Genomic DNA, 16477 nt, shown 5'->3' with positions numbered 1-16477 from the left:
TAATATATTTCAGCATGAGGGACCCACTAAACTCTCCAAAGCTCTTCTTTCAGAATTTAAAATGTGATAAATTATAGGGCCAGATCATGGCTCTTGTAATCTGCCTGCTTTTGCGACTTTGACGTAAGGGTATTCCCAGGTGACAAAAAGACAGCACACCAACCCAGCTCCGGGGACATGCTAATAGCATCCCAGGAAGGAGGGATGGTTGGAATGCTGCAGCAGAGATCCTCAGCTAGGAATGGCCCACTGGGAGTTGTTCCCTCAGATCCTCCGGACCTGGGGAAGGGTAGAGTTGACTTTAAGGGCAAGACTAACAGCACTGGCTAGAATTAAAGTCAGCGTTACCCTTCCCAGTTCCTGGGCTGGTGCAAAATCTCTCATATAAACCACAACTGAAAAATACCCTTCCTAACAAAATGTCCTCTTCTTCCCAGGTGCCTCGGCTGGAGGTGTGGCTTTCCCAATGCTCCCCCTCCACAGTTTGGAGGCAGAGTGAAAACCATTCAGCTCTGTTCTTCCTGACCTAGGAGAGGTCAGCAGGCCACCCTCTTCCTTCTAGTGTCTCCCCATAAAGAGGGAAAAGGCAGGTTATAGGCTACACTCCTTCCCAGAACTTGTCCTGAGTTCTAGGAAGGAGGGCAGAAGGGATGGCTGAGAGGAGAGATCTGCCCCACCCTACACTACAAGGGTCCAGATCCTGGGTCCTAAAGAGACCAGAAGCCTGGGGATTTTCCAGACACCAGTTGTTCATCTGGAACTATTTCATCTCCCTCAGCAGCTACCTGTGTGTTCCCCAGGTCTCTGTCTGCTGCAGAACTCCTAGAATGGGGTAACCTAGTCCCCGCTAGTTTTCATGGGCCAATTGACCCGGTTTCAATGCTTCCTCTTGTTTAAATGAACTCTGGTTCAAGATTAAATAAGGGAAAGGTGTGAGTCGGGCACTGCAGCATGGGGACGCTTTCATTCGAAAGGAAGTGGATTTGTGTCTCTTGTTGATATTTGAGATCAGCTTCTTTTTGCTCTACTGCTCATCTGTTGATACTAAACAGCGGCATTCAGCCCCAAATTCTGTTGCCTTCTGGCCACTGTATCATATTGCAATCTCATATCGCATTTCCTAGCCTCCCTGGCTATAGCAATGCCAGCGCTCAAAGCCAGGGGATGCCATCAGCTGCGCAAAACTTGGTCAGGAGATTGGCTTGTGTGGGTCTGACTGGGAACAAATCATATGGATAGAATGCCATTTTTTTCAGGGACAACATAAAAATCAGACCAGTAAGTGTTCAGAGTTGGGTGAGCTCAAGAACAAGATTGAAATTAAAACCATCTGTGGGCACTGCCAATTGTCCCCTAGGAGCCCGAGAATGGTATATAAACAATTTCTTTTTTTTTACTAAGTAGATCATCCCAGTGCTAGGTTTTATAGACGTGTAATTGATCACATCTGACAGGTCTTCATTTTGAGGAATTCTTAACAACAGAATTAGTTCTGCAAATCCTACATACGTTCTAGACACACCCAGAGCTTAATTCTTGAGATATTTAGGCCTGGTCTACACTTGGGGGTGGGGGGAAATTGATCTAAGATATGCAACTTCAGCTACGAGAATAGCATAGCTGAAGTCGACATATCTTAGATCGACTTAGAATTGCTTATTTCGCATCCTCATGGCGCAGGATTGATGGCCACGGCTCCCCCGTCGACTTTGCTTCCGCCTCGCGCCGAGCTGGAGTTTAGCAGTCGATGGGAGAGCAATCAGGGATCGATTTATCATGTCTACACCACACACGATAAATCGATCCCTGATAGATCGATTGCTACCTGCCGACCTGGTGAGTAGTGTAGACGTACCTTTAGAGAGAGAGAGAGATTTTATAGGGGTCATCTTCTTCCCAGGCAGCAGCCACGTGCTACTATAAAAGAAGGGAATAATGATTCCTGTATCTTAAAGATTGGCTACAGATCTCTAAAAGGAGAAAATGCATTGCTCCTTAATATTGATTTTCTAGTCATGTCTGTCCAAGATCAGCAACTAATTATACAAATTAAATGGTGAATATGCATTTAAGAAATGAAGCTCAGAATTGGGTAAGGGATGGAGAGAGTAAAATTACTTGGTCCCGACGCAGCAAACTCAGCCGGGCACCTGAAAGAGACAGGGCTCAGCTGGATCTACATCATCCCCACTAATAAGGACTCCATGATCAGAACTGTGCTGATCATTTCGCTAATTGTGCACAGATGGAAATAGAATCCAGCTCACTCTCTCATAGCTGTACTGGTTTTGCAGCGCTAACTGAAATCATAAATAGAGATTTTGTCAGTACAGAGAGCAGGTTATGGCTTGAAGACCTACTGCAAGGGCATAATATTGCATGGGTGAGGAACCATATTTACACAATCACTATTCTGATATTAACCCCAAGCAGGATTTTGGCATCTGGATATTTAATTACGGATCTGGGCTAACTGGAAATAGTATTCTAACTCCCTGGGTCATAGTCAAAACTCCCACTGGAGTGAATAGGTAAGTAAAGACTGCAGGAATCAGCCCCCTGGAAATAATTCATTTGTGATACCAGGACATGCTATAAACTGTAACTGTGTGTTACAGACACCGTGTTAGAGTCTGGTTCCCTGTTTGCAACGTTTAGGCCTAGTGATTATTTCTGCTTCCAAATTATTTAACAGCACATGACTTAAAATCTTCCTTTACAGCTATGCAATACTTAGGGATGAAGATTTAGTAGCAAAGCTTTGCTCCAGAGTTCTACTGATCAGGCTTTTTCTTGTTGAAGGTCTCTTTGCATCTACACAGTCATAATTAAGGCTTTCCAGACAAGCTATGCTTTATAATGTACTCTTCGGTTTCCCTGCAGTGGGCTTGGGGTAATGCTTGGTTTACCTGAAGTATATGGCATGTACAGTAATTCACTGTAAAACTGCTATCTGGTGAGTGAGACTAAGGGCCACATTTTTTAAATAGCCTCCAATTTTGCACCCACAAATCAATTGTGGGTACAATTTTGTGGGCAGAAATAATAGCAACAAGACATCTAACTTTCTAATTGCATCCACAGCTCAGGTAGGCAGATATCTATTTGCCACAATTTGTGCCCACAGTTATTTTGTCTGCAACTGGTAGGTGCAAAATTGGAGGCCGGATTGAGTCTCCTTGTAGATTTTGAGTCTAAACTGTTTTTCTAGCTTCTCAGGTGTACTTGTCAAACTGTACGTTTTCCTATCTCATCCTCCAATGCTGGAAGGAAGCCTGTCTGCAGGAACAGCATTCCAGGACATCAGTGATCCAGGCCGCCCCGCCATCCATTGTGGATGGCACCAGTCTCTTACCACCTTCAAGTGGGACTTTTTGCCACATGAATCAAAGTGAGCTTGATTCTCCTCTCACACTGGTGTAAACGAGTAGTAACTCCACTGGAGTAAAGGGAGGTGCACCAGTGTAAACCAGTGAGTGAGCTTAGAATCAGACCCAATATTATTATGCCTTAACATGTGTTGAAAAATCAATTATAACGTCTCAACTTTATTGTTGAGCTCTGATGCCTTCATCCCCTACCCTATCGCAGTTATGCCACAAATATGGCTCAGCTATTTTGCAAACAGAACCGGTGAGATGTTGGACTCTGTATATGTCAGTGATGAAAGCTGGCCCTGCTCGGTGGCTGTTCCACCAATAACTAAAGCAGGAACAAAGTAGTGATGTGCAATTAGTTTACATTCCTTTACATGCTGTTCTGAACTAAGGTGGCACAATCCCAGTCTGATTCCGATGCACAGAGCAATATCCTGAGCTGTGTTTCTTGGCAACATTGCTGATTGGCGTAAATCTAGTCCCTAGCAGACGTGTGTCAACACCATGAAAAGCAGAACACGACCCTGTCTCTCTTGTGAGGCACTTCAGGTTCCTCCCTTTCCTCCGGGAGTTTTGCAAGGTTTAATGATTAATATTTGTGCAAGGCTTGAAGGGCCTTGGAGTAAAGGTGCTATGTAAATCCAAACTAGTATTAATTAGATCATCAGCAATGGCAGTTTTTGCAGCGAGATGGAGGACTGGATGGGCATGGAGACTGAATTCACGCCTCTTGTTGCTTTCAGTGGATTTACTCAGATGCTTCAGTGTGAGATCAGAATCGGGTCCTCTCTGTTTATTCTCTGCATCGTTAAGCTGTGATTTTTTATTATTATTAAGTTATATGGTGAAATGTTGGAATTGAAAGCCACTGTCTTAATTAACACACATTAAACAGGCATTGTCGCACTTGCTTTTTTGTGGCTCACCTTAGAGGTGTTCATTTTAAATCCTGCTTGAAGCTGCTTCTCAGGGGGGAAAGACACATTGACCAGGAAGGGATTATTACAGTACGCGCCTCTGTAGTTCTGTTCCCCTTATTAATGTAGAAATTGGCATCACAGCAGTTCTACATATAGGGATTGAGGCTCATGTGCCATAAAGGCACCTGAACAAGTGAAAAACCTTAATTCCTTTCTCCTTCCTCACCAGGAAAATGCCCCCCCTACATTTGCAAATTTCCAGCATCCACAGCATAGACTTTAGAAGGGAAGAACTTGCTTCTCCAAAAGCGCTATAGGGATATAATGAAAGTCAGCTCTGCACATCAGTGGCACCACAATAAGAGCAGAGACCTTTGTGACAGGAGTCCTTGATTTGTGTCACCCTCCACTTTACTCATGTCAAATATGGTCCTAATTGCTGGACTTCGCCCAGGAGTTTGTGAATTTCTCACATCCCTTTTGAGTAATGACTCAACTGCTGTAAATCAAGCTGGGACCCAAGGGAGTTTCACTTCTAGTCAGGGGTGAAAGTAACTTAAGGGACTTACTGGTACACAGGGCCGGGGGTCCTGAGCGGGGGGGGGGGGTCCTTCAGGCAAAAGTGGGGGGGGCCTCAGGCGGAAGGGGGGGGCTTTAAATCGCTACCCCAGGACCTTTAAATCACCGCCAGAGCCCCATGGTAGCTGTAGCTGCAGCTGGGAGCCCTGGAGCTCTGGCGGTGATTTAAAGGGCCACTGCCGGGAGCCCAGGACTCTTTTAAATTGCCCAGCTGGGGAAGCTGCCCCCTGCCAATACTGCTCTTGCCGGTACACTGTACGGGACCGGACTGGCTTACTTTCACCTCTGCTGCTAGTGCAAAGGGAGGATCAGGATTCACCAACCTTTTGGACACTTGCTGAAGTGCATGGGCTAAATGCATGGTGATTCTATCACTAAGAGTCCTACCGCGTCTCCAGCTCTATAACCATGGCGGGGGGGAGAAGAACCTCCCCGCTCCACTCCCCAAATAAAACCAGGTTGTGTGAGTGGAAGTGTTAATTCAAGAAAGCCATGACAATAGAAATGAAAAGTCATTAAAGCATTTGATGCAGTCGTTCCCCCACGTCTACTACGACCTGTCCCTCCCTCCGTTTAAAATATAGCTGCGTGGTTTGCAGAATACATCTGGCAAGATCCTCTCCAGCGTCACACACACACACACACACACACACACACATCGCAACATGGGACTTTACAACCATGTGGTTTGACAAAGATTCAAGGAGTTTCTTCAGCCAGCACTGCTGCTCAGCAAACGAAATCGAATGTCCCAGGCTGTACATCTGCCATTCAACCCTCACACATGCACCCTGCAAAGCTTTCCAAGCTAATCCAAGCTGCCTCGTACATAGCCCTCACCCGTTTTGCATGTACCGGTGTTTGTGCCCATCCCCCTGTCCACACACACTCACTCAAATTCATATTTGGACCCCCAGATGAGTCCAATGGGTGGGTCCAAGTGAGCTCTATTTAGCACCGGAACCAGGAGATGGGGAGCAGAGGCGGCTTTCTGCCACCTTCCCGCCTCCCAATGTTGGGACTCTCCAAGGGCTGGGTCAGTCCCTACCGCATACCACAGCAGCCTCAGCTCTGCTCTGATTAGTCCCCAGCGGATCCAAGTGGCCTTTCTGGCAGCTTAGCGTCCCCAGACTCTAGTCATGGCCTGACGTGGGGCTTGTCCCAGCATGCAGGTGGTAAAGTAGAGTCAACGTATCCAGTGGTACATCACCTGAGGAGTCCAGCAACGGGATGGGTAAACTGATTGGATGGCCCCACGGCTCAGCCAGAGCAGTACGACGGCATCGTAGCAGGCCCAGGGTTTGGGGCTCTGTGCATGAAATACCCTGGCTTGCATGCATGGATATAAAACTCGGCTGTGCAGAGTGGTACGTGCATGAGGCTCCATTGGAAAGTCATCTGTTCAGGGTTGCAAAAATGTCAGGGAGGGCTCAGTCCTCAATCCCACCCCTCCTCTACCCACTCCAGGGTGAGCTCAGTCCTCAATCGCACCCCTCCCCTACCCGCACCAAGCTGAGCGCAAAGTCCATCCTTTCTCCAAGAGTCACACTTATTACCATTAAAGAACACAGAAAGGGCACACATGCTTGGCAACGAGCCATCCATCCTCAGTGCAAGCTATTACCCAAAGCGCCATAGTGTCCCCAATGACATCGTTAGCAGCATTTCACTGTCTGGATGGTGGCACCATTTCTTACGTGAGTGGCTGTGTTGATTGGTTTGGAGGTTGTTTTTTTCTCTCCTTTTCTTCTTAACGCCAGACCTTTCTGCGGATACATTTGTTTTTGTCTTATTCCCTTGGTGCTGTGGCAGGTCCAGACACCACCTGCCATTTGCAGTAACATCCCCTTGGCTCCTGCAGTATGTTTACATAGTCTCACAAATGGCAATTCCTGATGGGTGTTTTTGTTATTCTTCCTCTTAGTTATTGCAGTAGAGCGCAACGTGGCCCATGGCCCCTCACAGTCCCCAGCCACTGCTTCACCTCAGCAGCTCCCACTGATTATGGTCTGTTTTAGCAACTAGACTAATGAATGAGGGAATACAAACTGAGTAAGCAGTGAAGGTTCTATTAAATTATTACTGTGGCCTAAACAAAGACGACCGGCATATGCTTGGATTTAGACCAGTTGTTTAGCATATAATCTATAGACCTGATCATCTTCCAACACTGGAGAAAACCAGGAGTAGCTCCATTAAAGCAAATAAAGCTACATCGGTTTAAAGCTAGTGAGAGAAAACTCTGTGGCATAGATCTGGATCATAGAATCATAGAATCTCAGGGTTGGAAGGGACCTCAGGAGGTCATCTAGTCCAACCCCCTACTCAAAGCAGGACCAAACCCAACTAAATCATCCCATGGTGATGGTTTTATATTAACGACTATAAAGTCATATTTTCTGGTTTGAGTTGGAATATGGAGTGGTGTTCTAATACCTGTTACATGTGACTAGAGAACACCTGTGCATTCAGTGCCATATGAATGGTTTCTAGGGCACAGAACTGATACATTGCCATAAGTTTCAGAGTGGAAGCCCTGTTAGTCTGTATCAGCAAAAAGAATGAGGAGTCCTTGTGGCACCTTAGAGAGGAACAAATTTATTTGGGCATAAGCTTTCATGGGCTAAAACCCACTTCATTGGAGAAGTGGGTTTTAGCCCATGAAAGCTTATGCCCAAATAAATTTGTTAGTCTCTAAGGTCCACCCTTATTTCAGTCGCTTTGTCTTGGTCTGCTACACAGGGTTTCTTCATCGGAGAAGTGGGTTTTAGCCCACAAAAGCTTATGCCCAAATAAATTTGTTAGTCTCTAAGATGCCACAAGGACTCCTGTTCTTATTGCCATAAGTATAATTTCTGTGCAGTCTTGGATCAAGAGAAATTTATGACCTAACTCCGATTATTAGCTCTTCTTAGAGTGTGCAGATGGCAGAGCTCCTTATGATAAACGTATATTGAGCAGGCGATTCCAATGGGTTGTAAGTGCTATATTATAGATGTGTTTGTGGCTATCTGCCAGACTACAGGCCTGATCCAATTCCCATTGGAATCAAAGGAAACATTTCCATAGACCTCATTGTGAGGTGGATTAGGACCTGAAACCTCATCTAGGCTACCAGTGGCTGCTGCTGTCATACAATTGGAATAAGAAGCCGTTCGAGCTCCACTCCAGGTTTAAGTGTGTACAATTAAATGGGAGGCAGACAACAGCAGTAAACCGGGACTCGGTGTGAGGTCTCATCATGAAGCTAGCGAGAAGAAAACTAGAATGTCACTCTCGAAAGCCTGAAGTGCTGCTAATCGGAAACACTGGTCTAGTAAAAGAAATACCAAGTAAATTAGGCCAATCAAGTTATTAAATCAATTTTTAAACAACTTTGTTCTAACGCTTCAATGCAAATGACATTTGTCTCAGGTCTTTATCATTTCTTTTTACGTAGGATCATTCATGAAGATGGTTTCTCCGGAGAAGATGTGAAGCAGTACAAGCCTGTGGTCTATAGCAACACTATTCAGTCCCTGGCAGCTATCGTCCGTGCCATGGATACCTTGGGCATTGAATACGGTGATAAGGAGCGAAGGGTAGGTCAATATCCAGTTGAAATGATGGACTGAATTATTTGCAAAGAGCTGATTTGGAGGAAAAACTAGAGATTACATAGCACGAGAAGAGGCATATTTGCACAACCCAAACACATCTAGGGGAAGATTTTCAGACATTTTAGTTACGCAATTGCATGACTAATTTGATCAGTTTGTGCAAATTGCATGTGCAAGTGGCTAACTAAATAGGTTTGCAAGTGCAATTTTGGTAATTATGGGCACAACTGCCTCTCTAAACAGTATGAAAATGGGGCCATAGGCGCTTCCATATTACAAAACCCAGCTGTCTCTGGATATGGCAGTGCATGGTCTCTTTTACAGGTCAAAAAAAAAAAAGGGTTCCTATTCTCCTACAAAGGTCCAAAATACAGATATGAGCAAACAAAGTCGTGATAACAGTACAGTAGATATTTTCTACCCATTGGAAAGTTGCTTGAGGCAAAAAAATCAAATATTTCACAGAGAAAGTTCTGCTAATGTTCAGGTGTCTTCCTTGGGCCTTGTCTACGTGGGAAAGTTTTTTTCAGAATAATTTTAGTTTTTTCAGAGTAAATAGCCTTGTGTCTGCAAAAAAATATTCTTTTTTTTAATTATCTGGTTTCTTATTCTGCATTAACAATCCACTTTGGAAGTGAAATAACTTCTGGAATGAGGGTTTTCCCCCCCGAATCAGGTTTGTGTGGAGGCATGCAGCAACTGTAGTATTTCAGATTAACTACTCCACTTCTGGCAGTCTTACCACTGCTATCCACACTGCTTAGCTTCTCACTTGGATTGGCGTGTCTGTTTACCTGTGTGCCCTCTACTGCTCTGGGGTCATTTGGACCCGATGTCACTTTGCCCATAGCAAGGAGGTGTCAGTGTTGCTGGTTTTTCCATAAGGAAACTAAATCCTGGTGATATTTTCTACCATGATTTACAGCATAGGGATTATATACCATTGGAGATCTTGTGAGCAGTTTGAGAACCAACATGATGGCTTTGAGCGGACTACTTTAATCTGTTGATTAGTCAGTGACTCAGCTCCAACCAATGCACATAGCTTGTCTTTGCTAAAACCTATGCACAGGGGAAAAAATCATTCTCCATGTCTGATAAATAGTCTGTGACAGATGGCTTTAAATATAAAATTTAATTTTTTAATGCATGAAATCCTAATTCTCAGAGGTTAAACTCATTCCACTAAGGCTCTGGCTTTACCAACTAATGGAGGAGCTCAGTAATCAGGACTATGACTAATGAAAAATTGCTGCCTGAAACCTTTGGATAGCATTAAAGGTTATGTCAGTTCCTGTTCCTGCAGAGAAGGTGCCAACTGTTCCTGTGGAGAATTCCTGTTACTCCAAAGGGACTTGAGGACCACCCCTCATGTTCTTCCTGCCTCACAGAAACAGTGTCGTGGTGCTGAGAAGCTGAGGTTTGCTTGGATTGTTGCTAACTCCGCTCCCATTGCTATTCAGAGCCAAATTTTTAAAGACAGCCTCTAAACTGCAGGGACTCAGCCCCACAAAATCACAGTTTGAACACACAGTCTGCATGGTGGGTGTACAGAAATGCAGAGGCAGGGGTGAAGCCTCGGGCTTGAGATTCTTTGTTTTCGGTGCATGCCCCACTTTTCATTGAGCTAATAGCCAAATCTTGGCAGGCCTTACTCAACAAAAAACCCCTTTGACTTCTAAGGATCAGGCCCTATAGAAATAAGGTTTGAACACTGCCTCCCCTACCTTAAGGTAACTGGAAAGGCTCCCATTGACGTCTCTGGGAATTAGATCAGGCCCATAAATAATAAAATATTCTTTGAATATGAGGACACCCCGCAATGTACCAGTGACACCCCCCCTAATTTTGTTAGTACATATCTTCATTATACACAAGTCAATGAACAGACATTTTTTAAAACAATGCCTCTGACACACAGCGTGTGTATGTCCCATCACAGGATTTTGGAAATAAGCAACCAGGCATGTGAGTTTAGAACCTGGCTCCACAATGCCGAGAAGCAATGGGTTATGCCAAAGCATGATCTGGTGTAATACCAGCTCTTGGATCCAGCTTCGACAAAATCTTGTTCTTAAACCAATTAGACTCATAGACTTTAAGGCCAGAAGGGACCATCATGATCATCTAATTGCATCTCCTGCACATCACAGGCCACGGAACCTCACCCAGCCACTTCCGCAATAGACCCGTAACTGGCTGAGTTACTGAAGTCCTCACATCATGATTTAAAGACTTGAAGATACAGAGAATTCACTATTTACTCTAGTTCATACTGGCAAGTGACCTCTGCCTCATGCTCTAGAGGAAGGTTGAAAATTAGCCCATGTTAGAAATAGGTGATTACAAATCAGTGCTTGTTCCACTTCCTGCACTATATATGGGAGCTTACACTAAGTGGTGAAACTTTTGGCTCATGATTTTTAGCTTGACAATGTCCCTTTCAGAGATACACTTAAATTTTTTACAGATATCAGACTTCTTTCCCCCTTCAATTATAATCATAAAAAGACCCCACTCATAATTGAAAGTGTATAGAATTAGAATAATGCGGTTAATAAAAAAAATTTGGGGGTGGGGGTCTAGTCAAATGGAAGAATCCCAAGGATAGGTTCTCAGGAGTCCACTATTGGTGAAGAGCAGAAAAAGGGTGAAGTCATTTCATGTGACGAAGCTACCAATGTACCATAGGCCTTCAGGTATTTCTACTTCCTTTCTGGATGTTGTGGTCTTGGTGGGAATTCTGGGAATTGCTCCATACTAGCTCCAGGAGAGAGGTCTCAAGTTTATTTTGAAGTCTGTTGTGGAGAGAAAGGCTATCTGCCATTGACTGGGCACCTGCCAAAGGCTTTTAGCCTAGAGGATATTGATAGGCTGTCTAAGATCAAATAATCAGGCTTGAGTCCATTCTCACTGATCTGGTTCACTCGGGGTGGCTGGATTGACTTCCCTCGAGTTACTCCTGATTTACACAGGTGTAAGTGAGATCAGAATAAAGGCCTTGTGGTCAGACAGCAGCTTATCTGTTTATTAATAAAAAGCACAAGATCAAGGAGAAACATGGTCTGGGATATTTCATAACGGATCCTTACATTTTCTCTTAGCTGATTTTCATAGTATTTCTTCATTCTGCCTGATCTGGCTATGGTAGAAGCCAGTTCTCCTGTCCTTTGCTTACCATTTGTTCCTTTCTCTTAGCCACCCCTTGCAAAAATTATTGGTATAATAATTTATTTTGATCTTGCAAGAAACAGAGAAATATTATACAGGTTCTGTTTCCCTGAATTTATTAGTGCACAGGTGCTGCAGACAGAGGGTTTGGTGCCATTAAACAGGCAATTTGCCCAGTATTATAGCTACACAATTCATCCCTTTAAAGCAATGCTTTTCCATTTTAAATCATTCCATAACAGGGCAGGTTGGAATGCAGTTCTTTTAGGGTGATATTCACTAGTACGTGCAAGACCTATGCCGCCCAGTTAGGTCACAAGAAGCAGTGGATATGTCTTGTGGTGGCCCTCTGCACCAGGGTGAATTTCACCTGGGGTTCTTTAGAGATGGAAACTTGACATATACAGATTTTCATCCCGAAAGAACTTATTTCATTTATAAAGTGTGACTGAGATGAATGATCTTGGGTTTTGTTGTTGATGTAAGACTCATTCGTGATTTCAGAGATACAAGATCACTTGTTCATATTCACCCCTGCCACTTCTATTAGGCTAAATACTAAGTCTTGAAGAAGAATCATATCTGAATCCCTTAGCTTTTGTCAGTCAAAGTCATAAAATGAATATAGTAAGTGCTATACCAGATCAGAGATCTATTTATTAGCAGCCTGTCTCTGAAAAGATTAATGCCAGATGCTTCAGTAGAAAAGATACCAACAGCTTAAGGTACTCTAATTATGTACAGTACCTTGCTAGGGAAATTTCATCCTGACCCCAACTGGTGATCAATGTTTGCCCTGAAGCATGAGGATGAAGGGCTCTTGTGATGTTATTTTAATTATCTTAGCTGCAGATGCTGTTCTTATTTATATGCATCAAATTTATTTTTGAAGTTACTAGAGGCCAAACAGAAGACTCCACTGGCAGGAAGAATTTTCTTTCATAGATTCTCCAGATTCTCCTCATCCGTAGTTCATTATTACTACTAGTAGTAATTGGAAGTGCATGCTGTCAGTCGTGTGTAAAAAACAGCCAAAATGGCAGAGAAATTAAAAATTGGACATAAATGACTGAATTCCAGTGATGATTGAACCTGGTGAATGGTGGCAGCCGGGACAAATAATCCACCATCTGTGCACTCTCCCTCATACAACCAATGAGACTGTTACATGCAGATTAGCTGTAAAGTAAGTGTGGTGATAGGTTGAGTTACAGTGGTCTAGGACTGTTGGCACGGCGTAGATACAGCCTTTACTGTAGCTGGAAGCCCAAGCTGTTGCACAGGTGTAGTTTGTAAAGTCAAAATGGCTGAGAACTTAAAAATTGGACTGGACCAGACCATGAAACCTGGTGATCTTCTAAACAAAAAGAGCTCTCCACATGCCTGCAGCTGTTTCCATCACTTCACACTGACTCAGACGTTCTAGGCTTCAGAGTGACAATCCTAGAATCTTACTATATAGATTGGGGATCTTGATGGCCAGATTCTGCCCTTGGTCACATGTGTGATAATTGATTTCAGAGAGAGTGCAAGAGTGTAACTGAGGGCTAAATTTCTGCTCAAATACCTGTAGTTGGCCCAGAGGGAACATGGGTGTATTTCTTGTCATTAACTTTCTAACTGGATTCATGGCAGGAGAGCGAAGTAAGATTCAGGCCATAAAACGTAGGCCTACAGGTTAGACAGCCCTTCAAAGTGCCAGCGTCTCTGAAAAATGCTCCTTCTCTTTAACTCATCCTTCTAATCACACTGATCAGTGTGGTTATGTAAGGGAACCTGAAGTCTAAAATTAGTAATTTAAAGAAAAAACAAATCAATGCAAATGTTTGGATCGACCATAGTTATGGGCAGATGATTGGTTTTCAGCTCTTGCTTGGGGTGAGAGACAACTGGGCGAAGTCTAAGGTTAAAAATCTGAGCTATTGGTCATGAAAACTATCTTGCAGTACAGGCCAGTGCTGCCCTCGGAATACGTTTGAAGTGTGCTCCCACTCAGTAGAAACTCTGCATTTGTAACCACACTGAGAGACTCTGGATGAGTTTATAAATTTTAGTGACCCAAACTCGCAGGCATGTTTAGCCTTACATGCACTCTCACAAGGTTGAGGGAATTCCTTCTGTGTTTTGATTTCCTCTTCTTCATTGGTAGTTTCACAAAAAAGGAGTGCAGGCTAAAATAGCCTCACTGAGTAGGTTTGCATTGGCACAATGGACTGTAAATCTTCATCAGAGTTCTTATAGGATGGTGTGTAAAATGCATATTTACATAGAAGTGTGCACTGTGAGCTAAGTGACTTCTTTACAATGCAGGTTATTGACCAAATATCTGGAGATGCTACAGTCTAATCTGTCAATACATATTTAAACATTCTTTAAATGCGTGGTATTGCCCAATTAGCTTTTGGCTTATCTGATTCCCTAAGAGGCTGTTTAAGCAAGTGTTTTTAATGCCCATGAAATGGAGCGGTCTGTGTATTGAAATTCCCTCGGAAAGGTCATTACTGTACATGTAGAACAGACAGTTTTCAAAGTTGAAAGCCCACATTCTGTCTCTCTCATACACACACACACACACACACACCCCTATCTATTAAGTTATGGCAGCATAGTTATGATGGCTAAGGGTACGTCTACACTACCTGCCTGAGCGGCGGGTAGTGATCGATCTATCGGGGATCGATTTATCACGTCTACACTAGACGCGATAAAATCGATCCCTGATCGCTCTGCTGTTGACTCCGGAACTCCACCACAGCGAGAGGCGGAAGCGGAGTCAATGTGAGAGCAGTGGCCATCGATCCCACGCTGCGAGGATGTGAAGTAAGTGATTCTAAGTCGATCTAAGATATGTTGAGTTCAGCTGTGCTATTCTCGTAGCTGAAGTTGCATATCTTAGATCGATCCCTCCCCCTAGTGTAGACGAAGCCTAAGAGTATGACCAAAAAAAAAAAAAAAAAATCATACTCCCAAACTGACACTGCTATGCCAGCAAACCCCTCAATATAGAGACAACTGTACAAACAGAAGAGTGCTTCCGTCAGCTTAGCGAACTTTGTTTGGGGGAGGTGGCAGAGCTATGCAGGGAGAAGAACTCCTTGTGTTGGCATATGCTGCATCTACACTAGGAGGCTATGCCGGCACAGATATACCAGCATAGAGTCTGTGACATAGGGCTGGTCTCCACTTAGGCCTAGTCTACACTAGGGTGGGGGATCGACCTAAGATACGCAACTTCAGCTATGAGCATAGCATAGCTGAAGTTGACGTATCTTAGTTCAACTTACCTCACGTCCTCAAGGCGCGGGGTTGATTGCCACGGCTCCCCCGTCGACTTTGCTTACGCCTCTCGCCGAGCTGGAGTTCAGCAGTCGACGGGAGAGCAGTCGGGGATTGATTTATCGCGTCTACACTACATGCGATAAATTGATCCCCGATAGATAGATCGCTACCCACCAATCCAGCGGGTAGTGTAGACGTACCCTTACTGGGGGATCAATGAACGGCGATCGAGCCATCGGGGTCGATTTAGCGAGTCTAGTGAAGACCTGCTAAATCGACCGCTGATCGCTCTCCCATCGACTTCGGTACTCCACTGGAATGAGAAGCATAAGGTAAGTCAATGGGAGAGTTTCTCCCGTCAACCCAGCACGGTGTAGATACCGCAATAAGTTGACCTAAGGTACGTCAATTCCAGCTACATTATTCGCGTAGCTGGAGTTGGATAACTTAGGTCGACTTAGCCCTATAGTGTAGACCTGCCCATAGACATAGCCTATATCACACGTGACAGGACCATAACACACGATCACTTGGCAGCTTTTCACTTTTTATGTTGTAGTCATTTGAGTTATGTGATTCTGAAAGGAATAAAGAATTGCTCCTGGTCTTGCATCTTCCATGCCAAGTTCCAGCCCCTCGTGAAAGAAAGAATGAGTTAGGAACCTCAGCATGCAAATCTTCTGGCTGGTAGTTTCCCAGCAAAAACATTAGCACCTGCCAATTACTAGCAGGATTATATTTTGTTAAATCTCTCCATCCTCAGAATTGTAGGAGCTGTATTAATATATAATATCCCACTCTGCCTCAGGAGGGGAATGATTTTCTAGGTCAGTCTGGTGCCAGTAGCTCTGAGCACTCCTTGGCACAGCCATACTAGCTGAGCAGATTTGTGAAAGAATTGTGGGTTTTATGATAAAAACATGAAATTTGGCAGAGTCTTAGGGCATGACCTAATCAAGATGTTCAGATATGGGGCTGTGGCCAAGTCGTGCCACATTTACTGTAGCAGCCATTTTAAATTCTGAATGCATTTTTTCTACTGATTTTTTTCGGATACTGATTGTTTGTGGATTAAACCATCCCAGTGGGGTTTTGTGTTTGTACATTTAGATTCCTATTGTCTTAGGAGTCCCAAAAACTAAAGCAATGAAGTGTGACAGGTTGAGGTTATACAAAAATACTGAAAATTAATACGCTCGGTAGTGTGTCGCCAGAGAGTAGTTACTAAAATATTGATTATACAGAAAAAATAATGTTTACAAGCATCTGTTCATGAACAGGAAGTTGCATTTCTCTAATAATGATCATTCAGATTGATCGATGCATAACAGGATATTGCTGTGTCTCAATAAGATGGAAAAGGCAGCTTGCATAAACATACAGCCTAAAATGAACGAAAAAACAAGAAGGACATTCCCAGTCTTCAGTATATTGAAACATCTCATTCCCCACATTTTTCGAGGAGGAGAGCTGCAGTTTGGTCTTGGAGGTCTCCCTCACAGAAGCTCTGCTGAACAAGGGGACTTTATTTCACTTGATAAGCTCCGTTAAT

At 43.9% G+C, this 16477-nt stretch overlaps 1 protein-coding gene across 3 annotated transcripts in view; it reads left to right on the top strand.

Annotated features, from left to right (window-relative positions):
* GNAO1 (G protein subunit alpha o1) overlaps window positions 1-16477 on the top strand; it is a 309727-nt gene that overhangs the window by 89967 nt on the left and 203283 nt on the right. For all 3 annotated transcript variants that reach the window (XM_039502945.1, XM_039502944.1, XM_039502947.1), the window contains exon 3: window positions 8316-8457. In XM_039502945.1, coding sequence (XP_039358879.1) covers window positions 8316-8457 — 142 coding nt within the window. The remainder of the gene's footprint in view (window positions 1-8315; window positions 8458-16477) is intronic.

This window comes from Mauremys reevesii, linkage group 16, assembly GCF_016161935.1.
Source record: "Mauremys reevesii isolate NIE-2019 linkage group 16, ASM1616193v1, whole genome shotgun sequence".
Lineage (NCBI taxonomy): Eukaryota > Metazoa > Chordata > Testudines > Geoemydidae > Mauremys > Mauremys reevesii.
Note: the sequence above shows the minus strand (reverse complement) of the source record. Positions and strands in the feature narration are given on the sequence as shown.